This window comes from Microcaecilia unicolor, chromosome 5 (genome assembly GCF_901765095.1).
Source record: "Microcaecilia unicolor chromosome 5, aMicUni1.1, whole genome shotgun sequence".
Classification (NCBI taxonomy): domain Eukaryota; kingdom Metazoa; phylum Chordata; class Amphibia; order Gymnophiona; family Siphonopidae; genus Microcaecilia; species Microcaecilia unicolor.
In genome coordinates, this window is record NC_044035.1 from 266,594,210 (window position 1) to 266,614,687 (window position 20,478).

The 20,478-nt window shown below is 40.8% G+C and overlaps 1 protein-coding gene across 4 annotated transcripts in view; it reads left to right on the top strand.

The window, feature by feature from the left end:
- Window positions 1–20,478, top strand: part of ALCAM (activated leukocyte cell adhesion molecule) — a 289,118-nt gene that overhangs the window by 205,758 nt on the left and 62,882 nt on the right. For all 4 annotated transcript variants that reach the window (XM_030204168.1, XM_030204165.1, XM_030204166.1 and 1 more), the window contains exons 12-13: window positions 5,625–5,757; window positions 17,646–17,684. In XM_030204168.1, the coding sequence (XP_030060028.1) occupies window positions 5,625–5,757; window positions 17,646–17,684 (172 nt within the window). The remainder of the gene's footprint in view (window positions 1–5,624; window positions 5,758–17,645; window positions 17,685–20,478) is intronic.

Here is a 20,478-nt window from a genome sequence, read left to right on the forward strand (position 1 = left end):
GGATAGAAATGGAGTATCATACACCAGGGCATACACTAAATGTGTGATGGGAGAGATAAGAAAAGCAAGAAAAAACAGAGCCCTGAAATCCAAGTGAGGACAGTGTATCAAGGAGTAGGTGGAATAGAGACCTTTGGATCTGGCAAGAAACAGGTCATTGGAGACTTTAGCAAGGGCTATTCCAGTTGAATGTAGATGCTGAAAGCTAGATTGAAGTGGATCAAGAATAACTTGAGATGAAAGAAAGTCAGGAACACGGTGGTGAACAGCACATTCAAGTAACTTGGATAAGAAAAGGAGGAGGGAAATGGGGCAATAGCTGGAAGGGCAGGTAGGGTTCAATGAAAGTTTTTTGAGGAGTGGTATAACTATGGTATGTTTGAAGGCATTAGAAACAGTTCCAGTGGAAAGTGAAAGATTGAGGATATGACAGATAGAAGCGATGACAGTAGAAGAGATAGTGCTGAGTAGATGGGTGAGAATAGGAACAGGTAGTCAGTTTGGAAGAGGAAAGAAAATGTGCAGTTTCCTCTTCGGTGATTTCAGAAAAGGAAGAAAAGGTGGCAAGCAGTGAAGAATGATTCACAGAATGGACTGGGGTAAGGAAAGGTAGAGGTGACTTGGTTGAGAACTCAGGGTTAATTTTGTAAACCGTGTCATGAAAGTACTCCGCCATAGTCTGGGGAGATAGTGAAGGGGGGTTGGAGGTAAAGGCGCTTTGAGTAAAGAGTTCAGTGTGGCAAAGAGACATCAAGGCTTGGAGCCAAGAGAGTTTGTCAAATGGATGTAGTAGTTTGGCAAGTGAAAAAGCAGACTGGAAGGAGGTCAGCAAGAATTTGAAATGTATGAAGTCAGCATGGGATTTTAGCCAAAGGCATTCAGCAAATCGGGCACAGGAACATAGGTAGCGGATTCTAGAGGTCAGCCAAGGCTGGGGTTTGGTATGCCTTACAGAATTGGGAATGGGAGGAATGAGAGTATCCAGAGCAGAGGAAAGAATAGTACTATAGGAAGAAGCAGCCTCGTTGACAGACTTGGATAACATAGTGGTTGAGAAGAGGGATGAAACACTGGTGGAGAGAGTGCAAGAGTCAATAGCCTGAAGAGTCATAAATGTATTGGTGGAGATTGGATGGTACTGGGGGGGAGAGAATGCTAACTATGAAAGTCAAGTAGCAGAAGGCATGTCGTACGTTCTTGGCGAGGGGCACCTACGACACTTTTTTTTGATGTGACCTCTAGGATCTCTGCCCAGACTACAGCGATACACAGACTCTGATAGCTTTGTGTCTCTGACTTGGACGCAGTGGTCTAGCAGAGATTGGCTGATACTACGTGCCGGGAGGATTTGGAGAGGGTGAAGGAGTTAACTGAACTTATCAAGAATCATACTACTACCATCTGTTCTCTCTCCCACCAGGTACCGTCTGCACCTGCCTCCTCCTGTAGGTAGTTTTGTTGAGTCGAAAAGGAGTGCTTATTACTCACAGAGGCATAGATACACCTCTTGTTCTCGCCAGCCTCAGCAGGCTCAACCCAGGCATGCTCGTTCTCAACAACAGTGTACACCTAAGACCCAAGCAATTCCCCAATCAAAGCAGGGAGCAAGCTTTTGACTGTCTCCAGTGGAGCATAACCACTGTAAAAGTGACCATCCCGGGGGGGGGGAGGCTAAATTTTTAACAAGAAAGTTGGCCCCTTGTAACTTCTGATTGATGAGTTCTTCAAATAGTCCATCTCAGTTATGTCCTGCATTGGCTATGGAGACCACCAGCTTGCTCACCAAGAGCACATCACTTCAGCTCTCAGCACAAGCAGGTACATGCAGAGGAACTCTCCGCCTTTCTCAAGGCCCATGAGGTCAAACCCATTCCAGCAGGAGAAGAAGGGAAGGGATTCTATTCCAGGTACTTCCTTGTGCAAGAAAACAGGTGGGATGCAGCCCATCCTAGACCTAAGAAGCCTGAACAAATTGATGGTCAAAGAAAAATTCAAGATGGTTTTCCTAGGCACCCTGTTTTCCATGCTTCAGGAAAACGATTGGCTATGCTCTCTGGACTTAAAGGATGCTTATACTCATATCCCGATACTTCTAGCTTACAGGAAGTATCTTCAGTTTCAGCTGTGGACATGTCACTTCCATTATTCCGTGTTGTCTTTTGGCCTTGCATCGGCTCCCAAGGTTTTTACTGAGTGTCTTGCCATAGTCACAGCATCGCTATGAAGACTGGGAGTCCATGAGTACCACAATCTCAATGACTGGCTAGTGAAGAGTATATCACATGATGGTGTTCAGGAGTCCATGCTGATGACTATTCGGGTGTTAGAGCTACTGGGGTTCGTTTTAAAACACCCCAAGTCCCAGCTGCTCCCTGTACAGTGATTGGAGTTCATCAGAGCCCTGCTAGACACTCAGCCAGCTCAGGCTTTCTCCTTGTGGCATGGGCAGATGCTCTTATTGCCCTCGCCAGTCAAGCCACAGCAGCTCAGCAGGTCACAACCCGGCAGATGTTGAGGTTGTTGGACTGCATGGCCTCTACTGTTCATGTGACACCCATGATATGTCTTCACATGAGAACTGCCCAGTGGACCCTAGCTTCCCAGTGGTGTCAGGCCACAGGAAACCTACAGAGTGTCATCCGAGTTCCGCCAGAGCTGGTTCAGTCCCTACTCTGGTGGACAATTTGACCCAGTTTGATTCCAAATTCCACAGCCCACGAAGGTGTTGATGATGGATGCATCCCTTCTAGGGTGGGGAGCTCATGTAGACAGCTTCACACTCAAGGTGTTTGGTCAGCCCAGGAAATAGCTCTCCAAATCAAACTTTCAGAGCGAGCGATCTGGAACACTCTAAAGGCTTTCAGGAATCAGCTGAACAACCAAATTGTACTAATTCAAACAATCAGGTTGCCATGTACCATACAAACAAGTGGGGGGGGGGGGGGGGGGCACCAGATCACACCCTGCGTGGTAGGAGGCCATCTGGATATGGCATTTGGCACACCAGCTTGGGATGCTCCTCAAGGCCACTTAGCTGGCAGGTAAATTTCACAGCCTGACAGACTGAGCTGGGTCACGCAACCGAACAAGTGGTCCTTCAGCATGGTTGTCTGCGAGATCTTCCAAATGTGGGTCACCCCCTCAGTGGATCTCTTTGCCACTCAGTCCAATCACAAAAGTCCCTCAGTTCTATTCCAGGCTGCAAGCCCATGACAGACCAGCATCGGATGCATTCATTGGGAGACAGGACTTCTGTATGCATAGCCTCCTAGTTCTCTAGTAAGGAAGACTGTTGAAACTCCAGCAAGATCACAGGACCATGATCTTGATCAGTCCCTACTGGCCTCTGTAGATCTGGTTCCCTCTTGTTCTGGAGTCATCCTCAAAAGAACCACGTAGATTGGCTTCCAGAAAAGATTCCATTAAGAGGTATTACTATTTCAAATGGAGGAGGTTTGCTGTCTGGTGTGAGTGCAAATCCCTTGATCCTATTTGCTGCCCTAAACAAACCCTGCTTGAATTCCTTCTGCACCTCTCTGAGTCTGGTCTCAGGATCAACTCTGTCAGGGTTCATCCCAGTGCAATTAGTGTTTATCAATGTGTAGAGGGTAAACACATCTCTGGACAGCCTCCAGTTGTTCGCTTCATGAGAGGTTTGCTGTTGACAAAGCCCTCTGTCAAACCTCCACCTGTGTCATGGGACCTCAAACATCATTCTCATCCAGCTGATGAAAGCTCCTTTTGAGCCACTTGATTCCTGTCATCTTAAGTACTTGACCTGGAATGTCTTATTTTTGTGGGTGTTACTTCAGCTCGCAGGATCAGTGCGATTCAGGCCTTGGTGATGGATGCACCTTATACAAAGTTTCATCATAATAGAGTAGTCCTCCTTGCACACCCTACCTAAGGTTGTGTCAGAGTTTAATCTGAACCTATCAATTGTCTTGCCAACTTTCTTCCCCTGACCTCATGCCCATCCTGTCGAAAGCGCACTGCACACCTTGGACTGCAAGCAAGCATTGGCCTTTCACTTGGAGCAAACTAGGCTCTACAGACAGTCCACCCAACTTTTTATTTCTTTTGATCCTAATAGGTTGGGGGGGGGGGGGGGTCACCATCGGGAAATGCACAATTTCTAATTAGCTGACAGATTGCATTTCTTTCACTTATAACCAGGCTGGGCTGACCTTTGAGGGTCATAAAAGGGCTCAAAATGTCAAAGACATGGCTGCATTGTTAGCCCACTTGAGGTCAGCCTCTGTTGAAGAAATTTGCAATGCTGCAATGTGGTCTTCAGTCCACATATTCATATCTCGTTACTGCCTTGAGCAGGATACCAGATGTGACTGTTGGTTTGGACAGACAGTACTGCAGAATTTGTTTGGGGTCTAGAGTCCAGTTCCACCCTCCTATGTTCTTTTTGTTCTGTTCTAAGCTACACTGTCACTCAGATTGTATATTTTTTTTAGGTTAATTACTCTTTTGCTGTTGCAAGGTCCAATTGACCACTGGTGGTTGTTTTTGGTGAGCTTGGTAGTTAGGGATTCCCATCTGTGAGAATTATAGGTCTGCTTGTCCTCGGAGAAAGCGAATATACTTACCTGTAGCAGATATTCTCAAAGGACAGCAGGCTCTAGTCTCACATACCCTCCCATCTCTCCTTGGAGTTGTCTCCTTTTTTTAATGCTTTATATTGTACTTCCGGTTCCGTGCTCTCGCAGCAGGAGAGAAGGCACTCGCACATGCGTAGTGGAGTGTGTCTCATACTCAAAGACCTATTTTTAAGCTTGTTACTTGCTCCAGACTAGCAATGCAGACCCGCATTACCCTATGATAATATAAGGCCTGCTGTCCTCGGAGAATACCTGCTACAGGTAAGTATCTTCGCTTTCTCCGAGGACATTTGTGATATTTGTGCAGTGGTAATTTAAATAAAATAGTAAGATTCAGTGGTGGGCTCTATCTTCCAGCTGTAGTGGAGAAAAGGATGCAAACTACCATACCTGAATTATCACTGTTTAGATAGCTTTTGGGTTTGCAGGTGGTATTTAGCAAATTAAATAAATGGTTATTCAAAAAAGTTCCAGATAAGTGACTTGGCAGAAAATCACTGTATTTATCACACCCATATCTGTATGACAGCTTCTAGGCTTAAAGAATGTGAAGTGCAAAATTTTCAGGCTAGTTCTACAGTACAGTAGCTGTTTTAATCCTGGGGAATGCTGGAATAGTTTAGGTCTTGTTGACTTTTAAACTGCCATTAAAATAATGGTGGTAAGACGTGAACTTTCAGAATTGCAAGAGTTCCTTCTTTAAGTGTTCATCTGAAAGTCATATGAAACGCCATCTTTGTCATTTTGTAAAAGGTATCATAGTCTGCAACAATTTGCAAAGTAGAACTGAAATTTGCCGTACTTTGAAATACCTGATCCAAAGTATTTCTTGAAATGTATGTACTGTATATATTCACATTAACTACTGCCAGAATATCTGATCTTGTCTGTTAATATGATTATTCTAGATTAATATATTAAATCTGAAATTGGGTTCTTCTATACCATTTTTTATTTTGCTTTCTTATCATTTTATTCCTGCTTTCAAATGAATCATTTATTTTTTGACAGACAGAAGAGTCTTCATATATTAATGGAAAGTTTGAAAGCAAAATTATCATCGCACCAGAAGACAATGTCACATTAACCTGTATTGCTGAAAATAAGCTGGACAGAAGTATAGCATCCATGAATGTCTCTGCTAGTATGTATTATTTTGCTGTATATTTGTGGGTTTTTAAATTTCGCTTATAGAATTATTCAAGATTATCTTGATGAAGATGAGTATAAGAAATAAATGTATATGACTAGAAGCAATCACATGTTGATAAAAAAAAAATAAAGGTAAAAGAAAAAATACCGCCAACTAAAATTTCCACACTTGGCTAAGGAGGACCATTAAAAATCTCAGAAGCATTCACATTAATAAGGAAATATGGATTGAGAAGTGAAAAAGGCACACAGGCGTCAAATTAACATTGATGATGATGATGATCTTCTTCCAACACAAAGTAACAATTGGCTCCCAAAACTTTGGCCTAAGTATTCTCAGCCACTTGGTTAGAACAAGTTTTCCCATTTTTATAAATTTCTAAGTTGATTCAAATCTGTAAACATGTATAGTGCCTCTTCATACCCTTGTTCAATTTATATGTACTGCTGTCCAAAAATACAGTAGAAAATGTATTAAACTGGGAATTTCTCATTGATCTATACAGCATACTCTATATTTTCAGCCTAAATTACCAGTTTTAGAATTATTCAAAAAGTAATTAAGAGAAAAAGTAAACAAAGAAGTCTTGATTGCCTAAGTCTTGACACTATTTGGAATAGTAAACCAAAATTAGTTTTTATTCCAAAATTGCCCTAACAAGACCCATAGGGCCCTGTTTACTAAGGCGTGTTTGCATTTTTATCACGCCTATAATTAACGCATGCACTATCCATGTAGGCACCTATAGGGATATTGTAGGTGTGTACATGTTTAACATGCATACATGGTTAATGTGTGTTAAAAATGCTAATGCGTCTATAACGTGGCTTAGTAAACAGGGCCCATAGTAAATTAAATAGAGCTCACCTGTGTTCAGTCACAGTAGTTGAACTGATTCAAATACTTCTAGGTCAATGGATCAAGCTGTTTCTGTTGTATGATGTAAATTTGAACCATACTGAATGTGGAACTGCCAAATAATTCTGTGACCAAGTTCTTGAAAGGTACAGATTAGGGGTAGCAATAAGAAAATATCACTGTATTTGAATATCCCTTGGGACACTGCTAGGTCCAACATAGTAAAGTGGAAATAGTTTGGCACCACCAATCAAATGCTTTAGTCAGGCTGTCCTTCCAAAGTCAGTGACTATGTGTTAAGTAAACTGCTGAGAAGGGTCACTATGAAGCCTAAGATTATTTTAAAAGATCTATATAAGTGTCTGGCTAAAATTAGGGAAGGTGTTGACTATTAATTTCAAAATTACTCCTCAACCATGGCCTGTATGGGAGGGTGGCAGGAAGGAAACTGCTGATGAGGAAAAGTAACATGATATACCACACTGAATTGGCAAAAATAAATAAATAAAAACCAGTTACAGGATACTACATGTGTTTTGGAGAAGGTGTTGTGATCTGGTGAAATCAAAGTAAAACTTTTTAGTCTGATGTGTAGCATAAAACAAAAATGGCATATCACCTTGCTATCACCATAAAGTATGGTGGTAGTAGCATTATTTTGTGGGGATGCTTTACAGCTGCAGGGGCAGGGTACTTTGTAAAGATCAAGGGAAAGATGGATAGTGCAAAGTGCAGGTAAATCCTAAAGGAAAACGTATTCCAGTCTGAATACACGTGGAACTGGGAAGGAAATTAATCTTTGAGTAGATAATGATCCTCAGCACAATGTGAAAGCAGCAATGTGGTTTCGCAGGAGGAAGGTGGTCAATGTCAAGTGTCAGAGTCAAAGCCCAAGTCGAATAGAAAATCTGTGGCATGACTTGAAGACTGCAGATGACCTGAAAGACCTTGAGCTATTCTGCAAAGAAGAATAGACTAAAACTGTAACATAGTAAATGACGGCAGATAAAGACCTGAACAGTCCATCCAGTCTGTCCAACAAGATAAACTCATTTTACATGGTATGCGATACTTTATAGGTATACCCGAATTTGATTTGTCCTTGCCATTCTCAGGGCACAGATTGTAGAAGTCTGCCCAGTACTCTTCTTGCACTAAAAGTTCTGAAGCTAACATCGAAGCCCCTTAAAATTTACACTCAAGCCCATCCATATCTATTCAGTCACGATCAGGGTGTAGACCGTAGAAGTCTGGTTTTACTCTCCAAATACTGGCGTTGCCACCCAATCTCCGCTAAGATTCCATAGATCCATTCCTTCTAAACAGGATTCCTTTGTGTTTATCCCATGCATGTCTGAATTCCATTAATGTTTTCATCACCACCTCCTGTGTGAGGGCATTCCAAGTATCCATCACCCTCTCCTTGAAAAAATACTTCCTGACATTACTCCTGAGTCTTCCCACCTTCAATCTCAATTCATGTCCTCTAGTTCTACCCCTTTCCATCTCCAGAAAAGGTTTGTTTGCGGATTAATACCTTTCAAATATTTGAATGTCTGTATCATGTCACCCCGTTTCTTATTTCCTCTAAGATATACATGTTCAGGTCGGCAAGTCTCTCCTTGTACGGTTTGCAACGCAAATCCTATACCATTTTTGTAGCTTTTCTTTGCACCACTTCCAGTCTTTTTACATCTTTAGCAAGATATGGCCTCCAAAATTGAACACAATACTCCAAGCGGGGCCTCACCAATGACTGTACCATTCTGCCATTCAGAGTTGGTAGACATATATTCTAGATGACTAATGGTTGTTCTTTCAGCAGAAAGGGTGCATAAAGAGGTGTAAAGACTTATACAATCAAGACTATTGTAACCCTGTTCTCATCACACAGTTCCAGACACCAGCTAGCTCTTTGGGTCAGCACCTGAACCAGGTTCACTACAAAAGTTTCATTTCTTACTGAGCTGGGTGCAGGCCGGGGCCAGGCTTGATCCCGGTAGGCCATAGGGTTTCAAAGCCACACTTTTACTTTATTTCTTTATCAGTCTGGGAGTAAATGAACTTCACTCTCAACAGTTCACTCCATACGAATGGTCAACAAACGCTGACACCACCCAATTCCTCCAAGAATGGGACGATATATGTACAACAACATTAGACAAAATCGCCCCAATCCAAACCAGAACATCACACAGGAAAAAAGCAAATCCATGGTTCACCGAAGAGCTGAAAAAACTTAAAACACAAGTCAGGAAACTAGAACGAGAATGGAACAAAAAGAGAGATGAACAAACACTAAACGCCTGGAAATTACTTCGGAGAAAATACAAATACACCATAAAACAGACCAAAAGACTACATTACAAAACAATAATAGGACCAAACTACAAAGACACACATAAACTCTTCAACCTTGTGAACAAACTGCTAGACACCACACCAGTTACAAACAACGACAAAGATATACCAGACGTTGCCAACCTTGCGAAATACTTCAAAGATAAAATAATACAACTACGACTCAAAATACCCGCCAGCCCTACTGAGTACGCCACACTTTTAGATTGTCTGGATCCAGAAGAAGGAACATACCCAGCAGACAGAACCTGGACCGAATTTGAAATACTATCAGAAGACCTCATCTCTGAAACTCTCAAAAGATATGCCAAATCCCATTGCAAACTAGACATATGCCCAAATAACCTCATGAAATCTGCTCCTCAACAATTCATAATAGACCTAACGAACCATGTAAACTTCATGCTACAAAACGGACTCTTCCCAAAAGAAAAAGGAAAAATCTTACTCACCCCTATTCCTAAAGATACAAAGAAAAGCATGAGCGAAATAACCAACTACAGGCCAGTAGCATCCATACCACTAATAACCAAAATAACCGAAGGAATGGTAACTAAACAACTCACAAACTATCTGTACAAACACTCAATATTGCATGATGCCCAATCAGGATTCCGATCGAATCATAGCACAGAAACAATATTAGTCACCCTTATGACTAAATGTAAACAAATAATTGCAACTGGCAACAATATACTCCTTCTACAATTTGACATGTCAAGTGCCTTCGATATGGTTGACCACGGAATCCTGCTGCACATACTTGAATACTTTGGAATTGGAGGAAATGTCCTGAACTGGTTCAAGGGGTTCCTAACCCTACGTTCATATCAAGTCACATCAAATTCAACCACGTCTAAGGCATGGACACCTGAATGCGGAGTACCACAAGGATCACCCCTCTCACCAACCATTTTCAACCTAATGATGATCCCCCTGGCTAAACTCCTATCAATCCATAACCTCAACCCATACATATACGCTGATGATGTTACAATATACATCCCTTTCAAACAAGACATCAACGAAATCCTCAATGAAATCAATCAAAGCCTACACATCATGAACACGTGGGCAGATGCATTTCATCTGAAATTAAATGCAGAAAAAACTCAATGCCTGATACTCACCTCCCAATACAACACAAAGGAATTTACCGCTATAAACACACCAAACCTAAACCTTCCAATCTCAGAAACGCTAAAAATCCTAGGAGTCACTATCGACCACCACCTAACACTCGAAATTCATGCAAACAACATAACTAAAAAGATGTTCTACTGCATGTGGAAATTGAAAAGGATAAGACCATTCTTCCCAAGATCCGTCTTTTGCAGCCTAGTGCAATCCCTCGTAATCAGCCATCTGGATTACTGCAACTCACTATACGCAGGTTGCAAAGAACAAATACTGAGGAAACTTCAAACGGCCCAGAATACAGCAGCCAGACTCATCTTCGGAAAACCAAAATATGAAAGTGCAAAGCCATTAAGAGAGAAACTACACTGGCTACCACTCAAGGAACGCATCACTTTCAAAGTATGCACATTAGTCCACAAAATCATTCACGGCGAAGCCCCAGCCTACATGTCTGAGTTAATAGACTTACCACCCAGGAACGCCAAAAGATCATCTCGAACTTTCCTCGACCTTCACTTCCCCAAATGCAAGGGCCTGAAATACAAGACGCTACACGCGTCAACCTTCTCTCACATAAGCACGCAGTTTTGGAATACACTGCCGCGCAACTTAAGAACAATCCACAAACAAACTTCCTTCCGCAAAGTATTGAAGACCCATCTTTTTGAAAAAACATACGGAAAGAGCCAAAACACTCCATACTCACTGTTCACTAATGCATCACACATCCAATTCTACAATCCTCTCCCCGTAATCTCACACCACTCATACCTCCACTCAGAGAAATATGTATACCATATGTCTTCATGCCTTAATATTGCCCTTTAAGCCCCCCACTGTCCCCTTCCAATGTTTCAATGTCTGTGTTCCATTGTTATATTCCTTAACGTTACTTGACTGTCTCGCTTAAATCTACACAATGTAATCCATAACCAAGTTGTAACAAATTGTATTTCCATCATTTATATCATATTGTAAGCCACACTGAACCCGCAAAAAGGTGGGAAAATGTGGGATACAAATGCAATAAATAAATAAATATCAAACAGTTCAACTTGCTGAAAGAGGTTTTAGTGCCAGTCCAAGATTATTGATAGAAATACTATTTACTAAATTAGCAATCTCTTATAATCCAGAAGAAAGACCCCAAATGTCAGGGGAAGATCTAAAGGCAATAAGTAAAGGTTCCAAAGCTATGTTAAAGCGGAGAGGGGACAGTGGACATCCCTGTCTAGTACCTCTGTTTAACCTTATAGGGTTCGACAAGGATTTATTTATTCTAAATCTAGAGCAGGTAGTAGTATATAAAATTTGTATCCAATTAATAAAACTATCAGCACAACTAAACAATTTAAGAGTATTAAAAAGATGAGGACATTCCACCATATCAAAGGCCTTTTTGGGATCTAATGAGATAGCAATAGCCGGTCGTTTGGTCTTGGGGGCCAAATCAATGATGAAATGAAAAGTGCAGACATTCTCACCAATAAATCTTCCCTTCATAAAGCCTACTTGGAAAGATAAGGTAACCAAATACTTTTTTCAGGCGTGAAGATAAAACCTCGGTAAAAATTTTATAGTCCAGATTGAGGAGAGAGATATATCTGTAGTTGAAGACTCTAGCAGTATCATGACCAGATTTTGGTAAAACAGAAATATGAGCCTCTGCAAATGAACCTTGGTCTGAGGGATGTGCATGTAGACATGTAAAAAGGTCACATAATATTGGAGAGATGGAGGATGAAAATTTTTGTAAAAGTTTGCAGGATATCCATCTGGACCAGGAGCTTTGTGTGAAATGAGATTTAATTGTCAATGAGATTTCTTCAGCAATTCAATAATGCATTTTGGGAATCTGTTAAAATTTGATGATGAAGATGTGGCATAAACTGATCCTTACCATCAACCACTGGAGATAGTGAAGTATATAATTTTTGATAGGATTCAAATTCCTTGATAATGTCATCTTCACTAGTAAGAGATCGACCATCTGTAATTATGATAGCAATTCTAGATCTCTGTTTGTTGTTGGCAAGATATCTTGCAAGGTAATGACACGCTTTGTTTGCAGCTGTGTACTGACCAGAACGTTAAATAAGAATATCAGATTGAGCTTTATGGCTCATTAACTTGTTATAATCATATTTGAGGGATACAAGCTTCTTCAGGATAGTTGGAGTACCAGACATAATGTGACTTCATTCAACTAATGAAATTTCCTTTTCAAGAGACAAGCTTCAATTGTTCATATTTTTTCTTCCATGCTGATAAGCTGAGTGTTTCTCCTCTGAAACTTACTTTGGAAGCTTCCCATATTGAGTTAAGAGTTAACGGAATTAGAGTAGATCTGGAAGAATTCTTTAATAAAAAGATTGATTTTGTGCACAAAATGTGAATCCATGAGAAGTGCATGGTTCATTCTCCAACAAGCAGATGGTTTTGATGGACAAAGGTCCAATTGAAGAGATCCTAGAGCATAATCTGATATAATGATGGAGAAGATGTGGGCAGCTATGCTCATATGTAACAAAGATTTAGAAATGAGGAAAAAGTCAATCATTGAATGTGATTGATTGGGGTGATGAGAAGAATGTAAAATCCTTTTGTGTAGGGTTTAAAAATCTCCAAGGATCACAAAGATCCAAGTCTTTAATAAGAAGATGTATTTCTTGTCACATCTTATCAGGATAAGTACAAGAACGTTGTCTGTTTAATAGTCTAATACTATATCCAGTGGAAGGTTAAAGTTACCACAAAATATAATAGGAGAGGAGCTGTCCCTTAAAGATGACATAAAGGAAACAGAATCAATGTTTGGAGCATAAATATTCATAATTGACAATGTAATGGAGCCCAGTTGTATCATTGCAATGACCCACCTCCCATCAGAATAAACCACCTGCTGAATAATTTCCAGATTTGTTAAAAATAATGGACACACCCTTTTTTGAGTGAGCTGGTGAGAAAATATGAAACATACAAAATATGAAAATATGAAACATACTAAACCAGCAGACAAGATGAGCGTACATGGCAAAGCGGGTCCCTGTCAGGATCAACAATGTCTTGCTCCTGGTGCCTGGGATAATCCAGTGCTCTACCATGTGAAAACGTTTCTCGATTGGCCAACAGCACTGCACATTGGCTCTTTGAATCTACACGAAGATAAGTATTGTACTTTGAGTGACATTTTAAATAATACTTAGATTTGGGACATTAATAAATATTAGAAAAGAGTATTGAACACTGATTTTTGTGAGGCTTTTTCTGACCGATGATTACTTTTTCAACTGAGAGCTGTAATGAACATTGATTTTTCAGGCTAACAGCTGCAGTTTGATGAGGTCTTTCCCTCCTATTTTTGTATTTTCTATAGATGAAATATATCTTAAAAAATAGAGTTGTTTGTAAGACTTTTCAAGAATTTGTTTCACAGTCACTTTTTTGCTGTGAGGCGTTTACCTATTGTGATCAAGTGAATGAGATCCTTTCTTTGATTTTCATTAGAGAAAATATGATTGCCAGACCAAGTCTCTTGGAGAAAGAGGATGTCAGGTTTTTTTTTCTTTGAACCATAATCTGACACTTTCCGCCATCAGCATTCCATGAAACTATATTTAAGCTAGGCATAAACAAGCTATAAAGGAAACTATATGAGTGGCTAAGGATAAGAATGCAATTTGTGTAGTTAAAAAGAAGGGTGCAATAAACATATAAAGTAGAAAAGGCAACAGATAAGTGCTCGACTTTACTTTTTATGTGAAAATAGCTGCTTCATAGCATCTCATAAAGAATTAGTAAAGGTTCTTCAAACTAAACAAAATTTGAAGTTAGCATTGAGATTGGCAATAAATTAATTAATATTTTTGGTTAAAGAATAAAAACGAATAAAATTATTAAAATCTTTTGAAAATAAAATTGAAAAATTGACGTAATTGTTCTAAGCAAGGTTTTTATGACCAGTGATGAACACCACACTCCCAGTTAAAGCCGCTGAAAATTGAAAGTAAGCGGTCGGGCGTTTTGAGGTCTTTTCCTTGCTTTTTAGAAATATTCTGTAAGAAATCAAACATTATATTTCCATATAAGTCTTACTGGATTCCTCTTTATCTGTTTGGTGACCTTATATCTTGGAGTCCTTTATTGTGATCATCGCACTATTGTTAACATAACAGTCTAAAACGCCATCATATTATAAAGGCATATAGAAAAAAGTAAGAAAAGAGAAGACAAAAAGCAATAGGGCATTGTCTTTAGTTTGGGATTTAAGTATCCCAAGAGCAATCAATGGAGAAATAGTTATTGATGCTAATCAATCCCAGCAACACAGATGAATTGTGTCACCATGCAATTTAAAGGTACAGGAAAATTAAGAAAGATGGTCAGCCCATCTTGGTTTGCTGAATCCAGGCACAAAGAAGCTCTGGATCAGAATAAGAGTTGTTGTGATTGTGGTGACTCATTTTAGCAGGGTACAATAATCCAAAATGAGCCCCAAGATCCTTTAAACCTTGTTGGAAAGCAAGGAAGGATTTCCTTTTGGCTGCAGAAGAGGCAGTTAAGTCTGGCACAATCAAGATTTTATGGCCCCTGATGTAATAGGGAAGTTTTACTTTTGGCTGTGGTCAGCACTTGTAACGCATGAGGGTACTTTAGGAGCCTCACCATTATGGGCCTGGGATGTTTTGCACCAGCCTATATCCTTGAGGGAGTGCAAATGAGCACACTCAGTCTCCAGTACTGAGGAAAATCCAATGTCCAAGAATTTCGGGAGCTATGTTGTTAAACAGGAGGAGACATCTGAACCAGTATTCCTCCTGCTGCTGTTGGCCAGATCTTCAAAGTTTTCTTTCAGTTTGACGATGGTGGCAGAATTTTGTTTCACCAACAGAAAGGCCTCTTTGAGCCGCGTGGTGTGAGAAGAAAGTTCCTCTACCGTTTGTTGAGAGGCAGCAATCTGTGAGTGTATAGATTCCAACTCCTGGCGCATATCCTTCGATATTGCCATGTGATTGTGCATTGAATCTATAATGCTACAAAGCTCTGCAAACATCGAATCATTTTCCAAAGAGGCGCCACAAGACCTGCAACTCTTATCGTGCGAAGGAAGATTTGATTTTAAGCATTTGAGGTTGGATAACATGCTAAAAATAGCATCAGATTTGTTCTTCATTTCTAGTTTAAATAAATGGCGCAAAAGTGAATGAGAGGTGAGAATAGCAAAAGCGAAAGGCTTGTAGAATACTCAGATTGACCTTTGATGCTTTTCAAGATGGCATTGAGAGCTTCTGCCTTAGATGCCCACAGACTGTCATGGCTGCATGCTTTGGACCTCAAAAAGGATATGCAGGTAAACCTCACTGATGTGCCCTGCAAGAGAGATAATCTCTTAAGACATAAAGTTAGACAATCACTACACTGCATGTCAAACCCTTCACATCATCCAGAAGGTATTCAAGTGAGGTTGTGGTTTGAAAAGAAAATGAATAAGCAATAGTTTGGGGGACAGGCAAGAGGGAGTTAAAGATAGATCAGACTTGCTCAACCAAGTTTCAGTAAGACAAAAAAGTTCTATACAATGTAGCAAACTTAGATCATGAATTGAGTCTTTTGTTTTGGAGAACAACCATTCAGAAAACCAACCTTGAGCTGAGAGAAATCAACAGTATTAATGCATCAGGCTAAAAGGAAAATAAAGCCAATATAATAGGGATAAGTAAGACTCTTCCATGTGTAAAAATATTACCCTTTGTCTCTTTTGACCCCAACAACAGCAAGGAAACCTCCTCTCACCCTTGACAGCAAAGGGCAGAAAAGTCCCAACCAGTTTTCAAGCCAAAACCAGAGAAGGGGGGTTGACTGCATTTAGGTAAATGCTTCTCAACCCAGTCCTCAGGTCACACCCAGCTAGTCAGGTTTTCAGGATATCCATAATGAATTTACATGAGAAAGATTTGCATACATTGGAGGGTAGTGAATGCAAATGTGTGCCCCCAGGACTAGGTTGAGAAGTACTGATCTAGGCAGATATAGTCAGTATTTGTGCCCTTTCTGGAAAATCTTCTTTATGGGAATGGCTAAGGTTCACATAGACAGTTGGTCTAATGTAACTCATTTGGGCTTTCAGCATAACACAGAACAAATCTGAAATACGCTTATTAGAAACCCTGCCAGATTGCTAAGTGAGAGTATAGTGGTTTTCGCTTATGTTAAAACAACCTGTTACTAGGGATTCTCATACTTGAGGACTACATACCATGCATTTCCTGCATTCCTCAGAGAAGGCAATGCTGCTTACCTGTAACAGCTATACATAGATGACCTGAAGGCAGAATTATGAGTATAAAAGTATTTGAAGAGCAAAGACCAGACATCCTAAATGTTATGTGCTTTGTGCCCCCTTAAGCCCAGGAAGATTTGTCACAAATTAAACGTATAGTCTAACTTATTAAGCAAGTGAGGAACCTTCATCTGATACCACCAGCATGGAGAACCCATATGTTGTTCATCAAGCTAGAAAGCTTTATAGGCTTAGAGAGCTTTGAAATACTTTTTATGGCACCTTTAGATGATCAATCACAAAATAGCTCCAGTCTTTTAAGTACAAAATATCTTTATTAAACACATGTGCTTCAAAAACTGCTCACGTGTATTTAAAAGATATAAAACTAGGGTGTTCTGACTCTCCTCAGTAAATTCAGCGCCACGGCAGTTAACTTCCGGCCTGAGAAAGCCCTATGTTGGCATGCAGCCAAGTAGAATTGGTTAAAATGATAAGGTGGTTCCTCCTGATGAAGAGAACGAAATGCGGTCCTGCATAGAGGAGCCGACGTTTGTTTAAGGACCGGAGTACCAGCAGTTATGAGAGTGATTGACTCATTCTGCTAACTTAGTGCCTGAAGATTAGTGAAAGCGGGTTTATCTACCCCCTGAGGAGTGTGTTGGGGACTTGTATAAACTTTCATGAAAAACCGTTTGAAACCGGAAACCGGAAGATCAGAGAGAATGGAGACATGAACAGGTTTTTGTCTCTAATCTGGTGAAGTTTCCTTGAGAGTTGTGAAACTATGAACATTGATATATCATGTGATACAATGATACTTAAGAAAGTAATGTATATAAATCCCAATTGTTATAAATTCTTTATACAGGCACTATAAAGGAGTGAATGAGTATGAAAGATATAATATAGTATTGTTTGTGATTATAGGTTTTAAATACACGTGAGCAGTTTTTGAAGCACATGTGTTTAATAAAGATATTTTGTACTTAAAAGACTGGAGCTATTTTGTGATTGACAATACGAGTGCTCCAGCAGCTTTATTGAGTCCCTAATTGTACATTATAACCTTTAGATGATGCCAGCCATATATGAGGACTAATATGTTGGTGTCCTTGAGAATGCCCATTAAAGAAAGAAAAAAAAACCTACTTTGCCTTTTGCTGTTATGTTCTGTATTTTTATTTTTATATAGTGTCCAATGCCACTTTTAATTTTAGCTCTGCATCTTTCATTTCAGTTAGCATACCAGAACAAGATGAGCCTGAGGATAAAAGTGGTATGTACTACATTATCTTTGAGTGTATCTGTACAATATTTTTAACATGTCATTGAATAAAGAATGTTGCCTCCTTACATAGACTGCCTTGATTTAAAATGGCTTACAATTAGACAGTAAAGGATAGGTACATAAAATTATTATTGTTAAAATCAGCTTTAACATTACAGTTAGTTTACTTAATACTAGAAAGATTATACTTTTCAGACTCCCAATAGGGCAAACATTGCAGCCTGTGACTCTTTTAAAAACAAGATTACCAAAAGAATTGCAGCAGGTAGCCCAACAAACTCAAAAGAGTTGCAATTCAAAGCAAAACTGTATATTTTTGAGGGAGAAGGATGAAAAACATTAAAATTGTGTGAAATAAAATTTGACCATGATTGATCTCTTGAACCATTTTAATGGAATGCTATCATTCTGATGTGTGTATCCTGAATTTTATTTTTCTGCACCTATATTCAGTAGCATTTCTTTAAGGTTAATGTGAGGCACAATAGATGTTACTTAATAGAAGAACCATGGTATGTATATGTTGAGAGTAGAGCCCCATATTCAGTATTTTTTTTAATTTACATAAGTACATAAGTATTGCCATACTGGGAAAGACCAAAGGTCCATCGAGCCCAGCATCCTGTTTCCAACAGTGGCCAATCCAGGTCACAAATACCCGGCAAGATTCCAAAAATGTACAAAACATTTTATACTGCTTATCCCAGAAATAGTGGATTTTCCCAAATCCATTTAATAACGGTCTATGGACTTTTCCTTTAGGAAGCCGTCCAAACCTTTTTTAAACTCCGCTAAGCTAACTGCCTTTACCACATTCTCTGGCAATGAATTCCAGAGTTTAATTACACGTTGAGTGAAGAAACATTTTCTCTGATTCGTTTTAAATTTACTACATTGTAGCTTCATTGCATGCCCCCTAGTCCTAGTATTTTTGGAAAGCATAAACAGATGCTTCACATCTACCCGTTCATCTCCACTCATTTTATAGACCTCTACTATATCTCCCCTCAGCCGCCTTTTCTCCAAGCTGAAGAGCCCTAGCCACTTTAGCCTTTCCTCATAGGGAAGTCGTCCCATCCCCGTAATCATTTTCATCTCCCTTCTCTGCACCTTTTCTAATTCCACTATATCTTTTTTGAGATGCAGCGACCAGAAATGAACACAATATTCGAGGTGCGGTCGCACCATGGAGTGATACAAAGGCATTCTAACATCCTCATTTTGTTTTCCATTTCTTTCCTAATAATACCTAACATTCTATTTGCTTTCTTAGCCACAGCAGCACACTGAGCAGAAGGTTTCATCGTATCATCGACGACACCTAGCTCCCTTTCTTGGTCCGTGACTCCTATTGTGGAAACTTGCATGACGTACCTAGAATTCTCCGAGGACAAGCAGGCTGCTTGTTCTCACATGTGGATTGACGTCCGCGTCGGCCCGGGAACCGGCATTTTTTCAAGCAAAATATTAAAAAATCTTGCCAGAGCCTTCTGGTGTGTGTGCAGTTGCACAGCGCATGCGCAGCCAATTTCCCGCCCGTCGCGTGAGCGTTCCCACTCAGTTATTTTTTCTCCGCGTTGAGGTGTGATCGTGTTTTTCCCCATTCCTCTCAGGCCTGGGAAAGAGTCTTTTCACTTTGCGGCTTTTGCCTTTTTTTCTTTTAGTACAATTTATCGTTAAAAAAAAAAAACTTTCCCTGTAGTTTTCTTTTTTTTTTTTTTTCCCTTTTAAAGTTTCCTTTCTTTTTCGACGTGGTCGGGTTGTTCCCTTCTTTTTGTGCCCTTTTTTCTTTTCACAGGCACGATCGCGTCTTTTGATTTCACCGAAGCCGTTTTCCTTCCATGTCATCAAAGACACCCAGCGGCTTCAAACATTGTACTCGGTGCAACCGGACCATCTCGGGTACCGATACCCACTTCTGGTGTATCCAGTGCCTTGGGCCCAACCATAACCCAGTCGCTTGTAGACTGTGCCTTCGGATGAATAAAGTGTCTCGAGAGGCCCAACGACAGAAGCTTTTTGGGGCTCGGTCCGGTACTTCGACATCAAGATCGACATCGATACTGAGGTCGGTGGCGTTGACATCGAGGGATGCATTGACGTCGGAAGTGAAGGTAATGGCTGCGGAATGACCAACTCGTGCTGGGAGCAGTGAGGCTTCGAATGGGTCTCCACCTGTCTCGAGGCCTCCTGTTTTGCAGGCCCCCCGGGACCAATCTTCATCGGACCTGGCCCCGAGGAGATGTGAGGATTCCACGTCTTCCTCATCGGTACCGAGGAGTCTCGATGACGGACGTCAAGCGAAGGCAAAGAAGCACTATCATCGTTCTCCTTCGACACACAGTGCCGGGAGCTCCGGGGCATCGAGAGATTCAGCACCCGAGAAGCTTTGGCACTGAAAGGATCGCTCTCCCTCTATTCAGGAGGTGCCGATCTAGCAGCCTGGTACCTACTCCCGAGCCTCGACAGATTCTGCCACCGGCTCCTTTACCGACCCTGTAGCCTTGTCCGACTCGGCTCTCGACGAGCTCATCAGGGCCCTGCTTCCAGAGCTTCTGGAAGGGTTACTGCGCCAGTCTGCTTCGGTGTCAGGGGTGCTTGCGCCTTCCGTACCGTCTCCTGCAATGGCATCTGGTCCTTCGCCTGTGGTGAGGTCCCCGTCCTCGGTGCCGCCTGCGGCATCCGTGTCAGCTGCCACCCAGGGTGACTCCCCTTCGACGTGGAGGAAGCTTCACCGGAGTCCAGGCGGGCGTCGACTTCTCGGCACCGCCATCAAGGACGT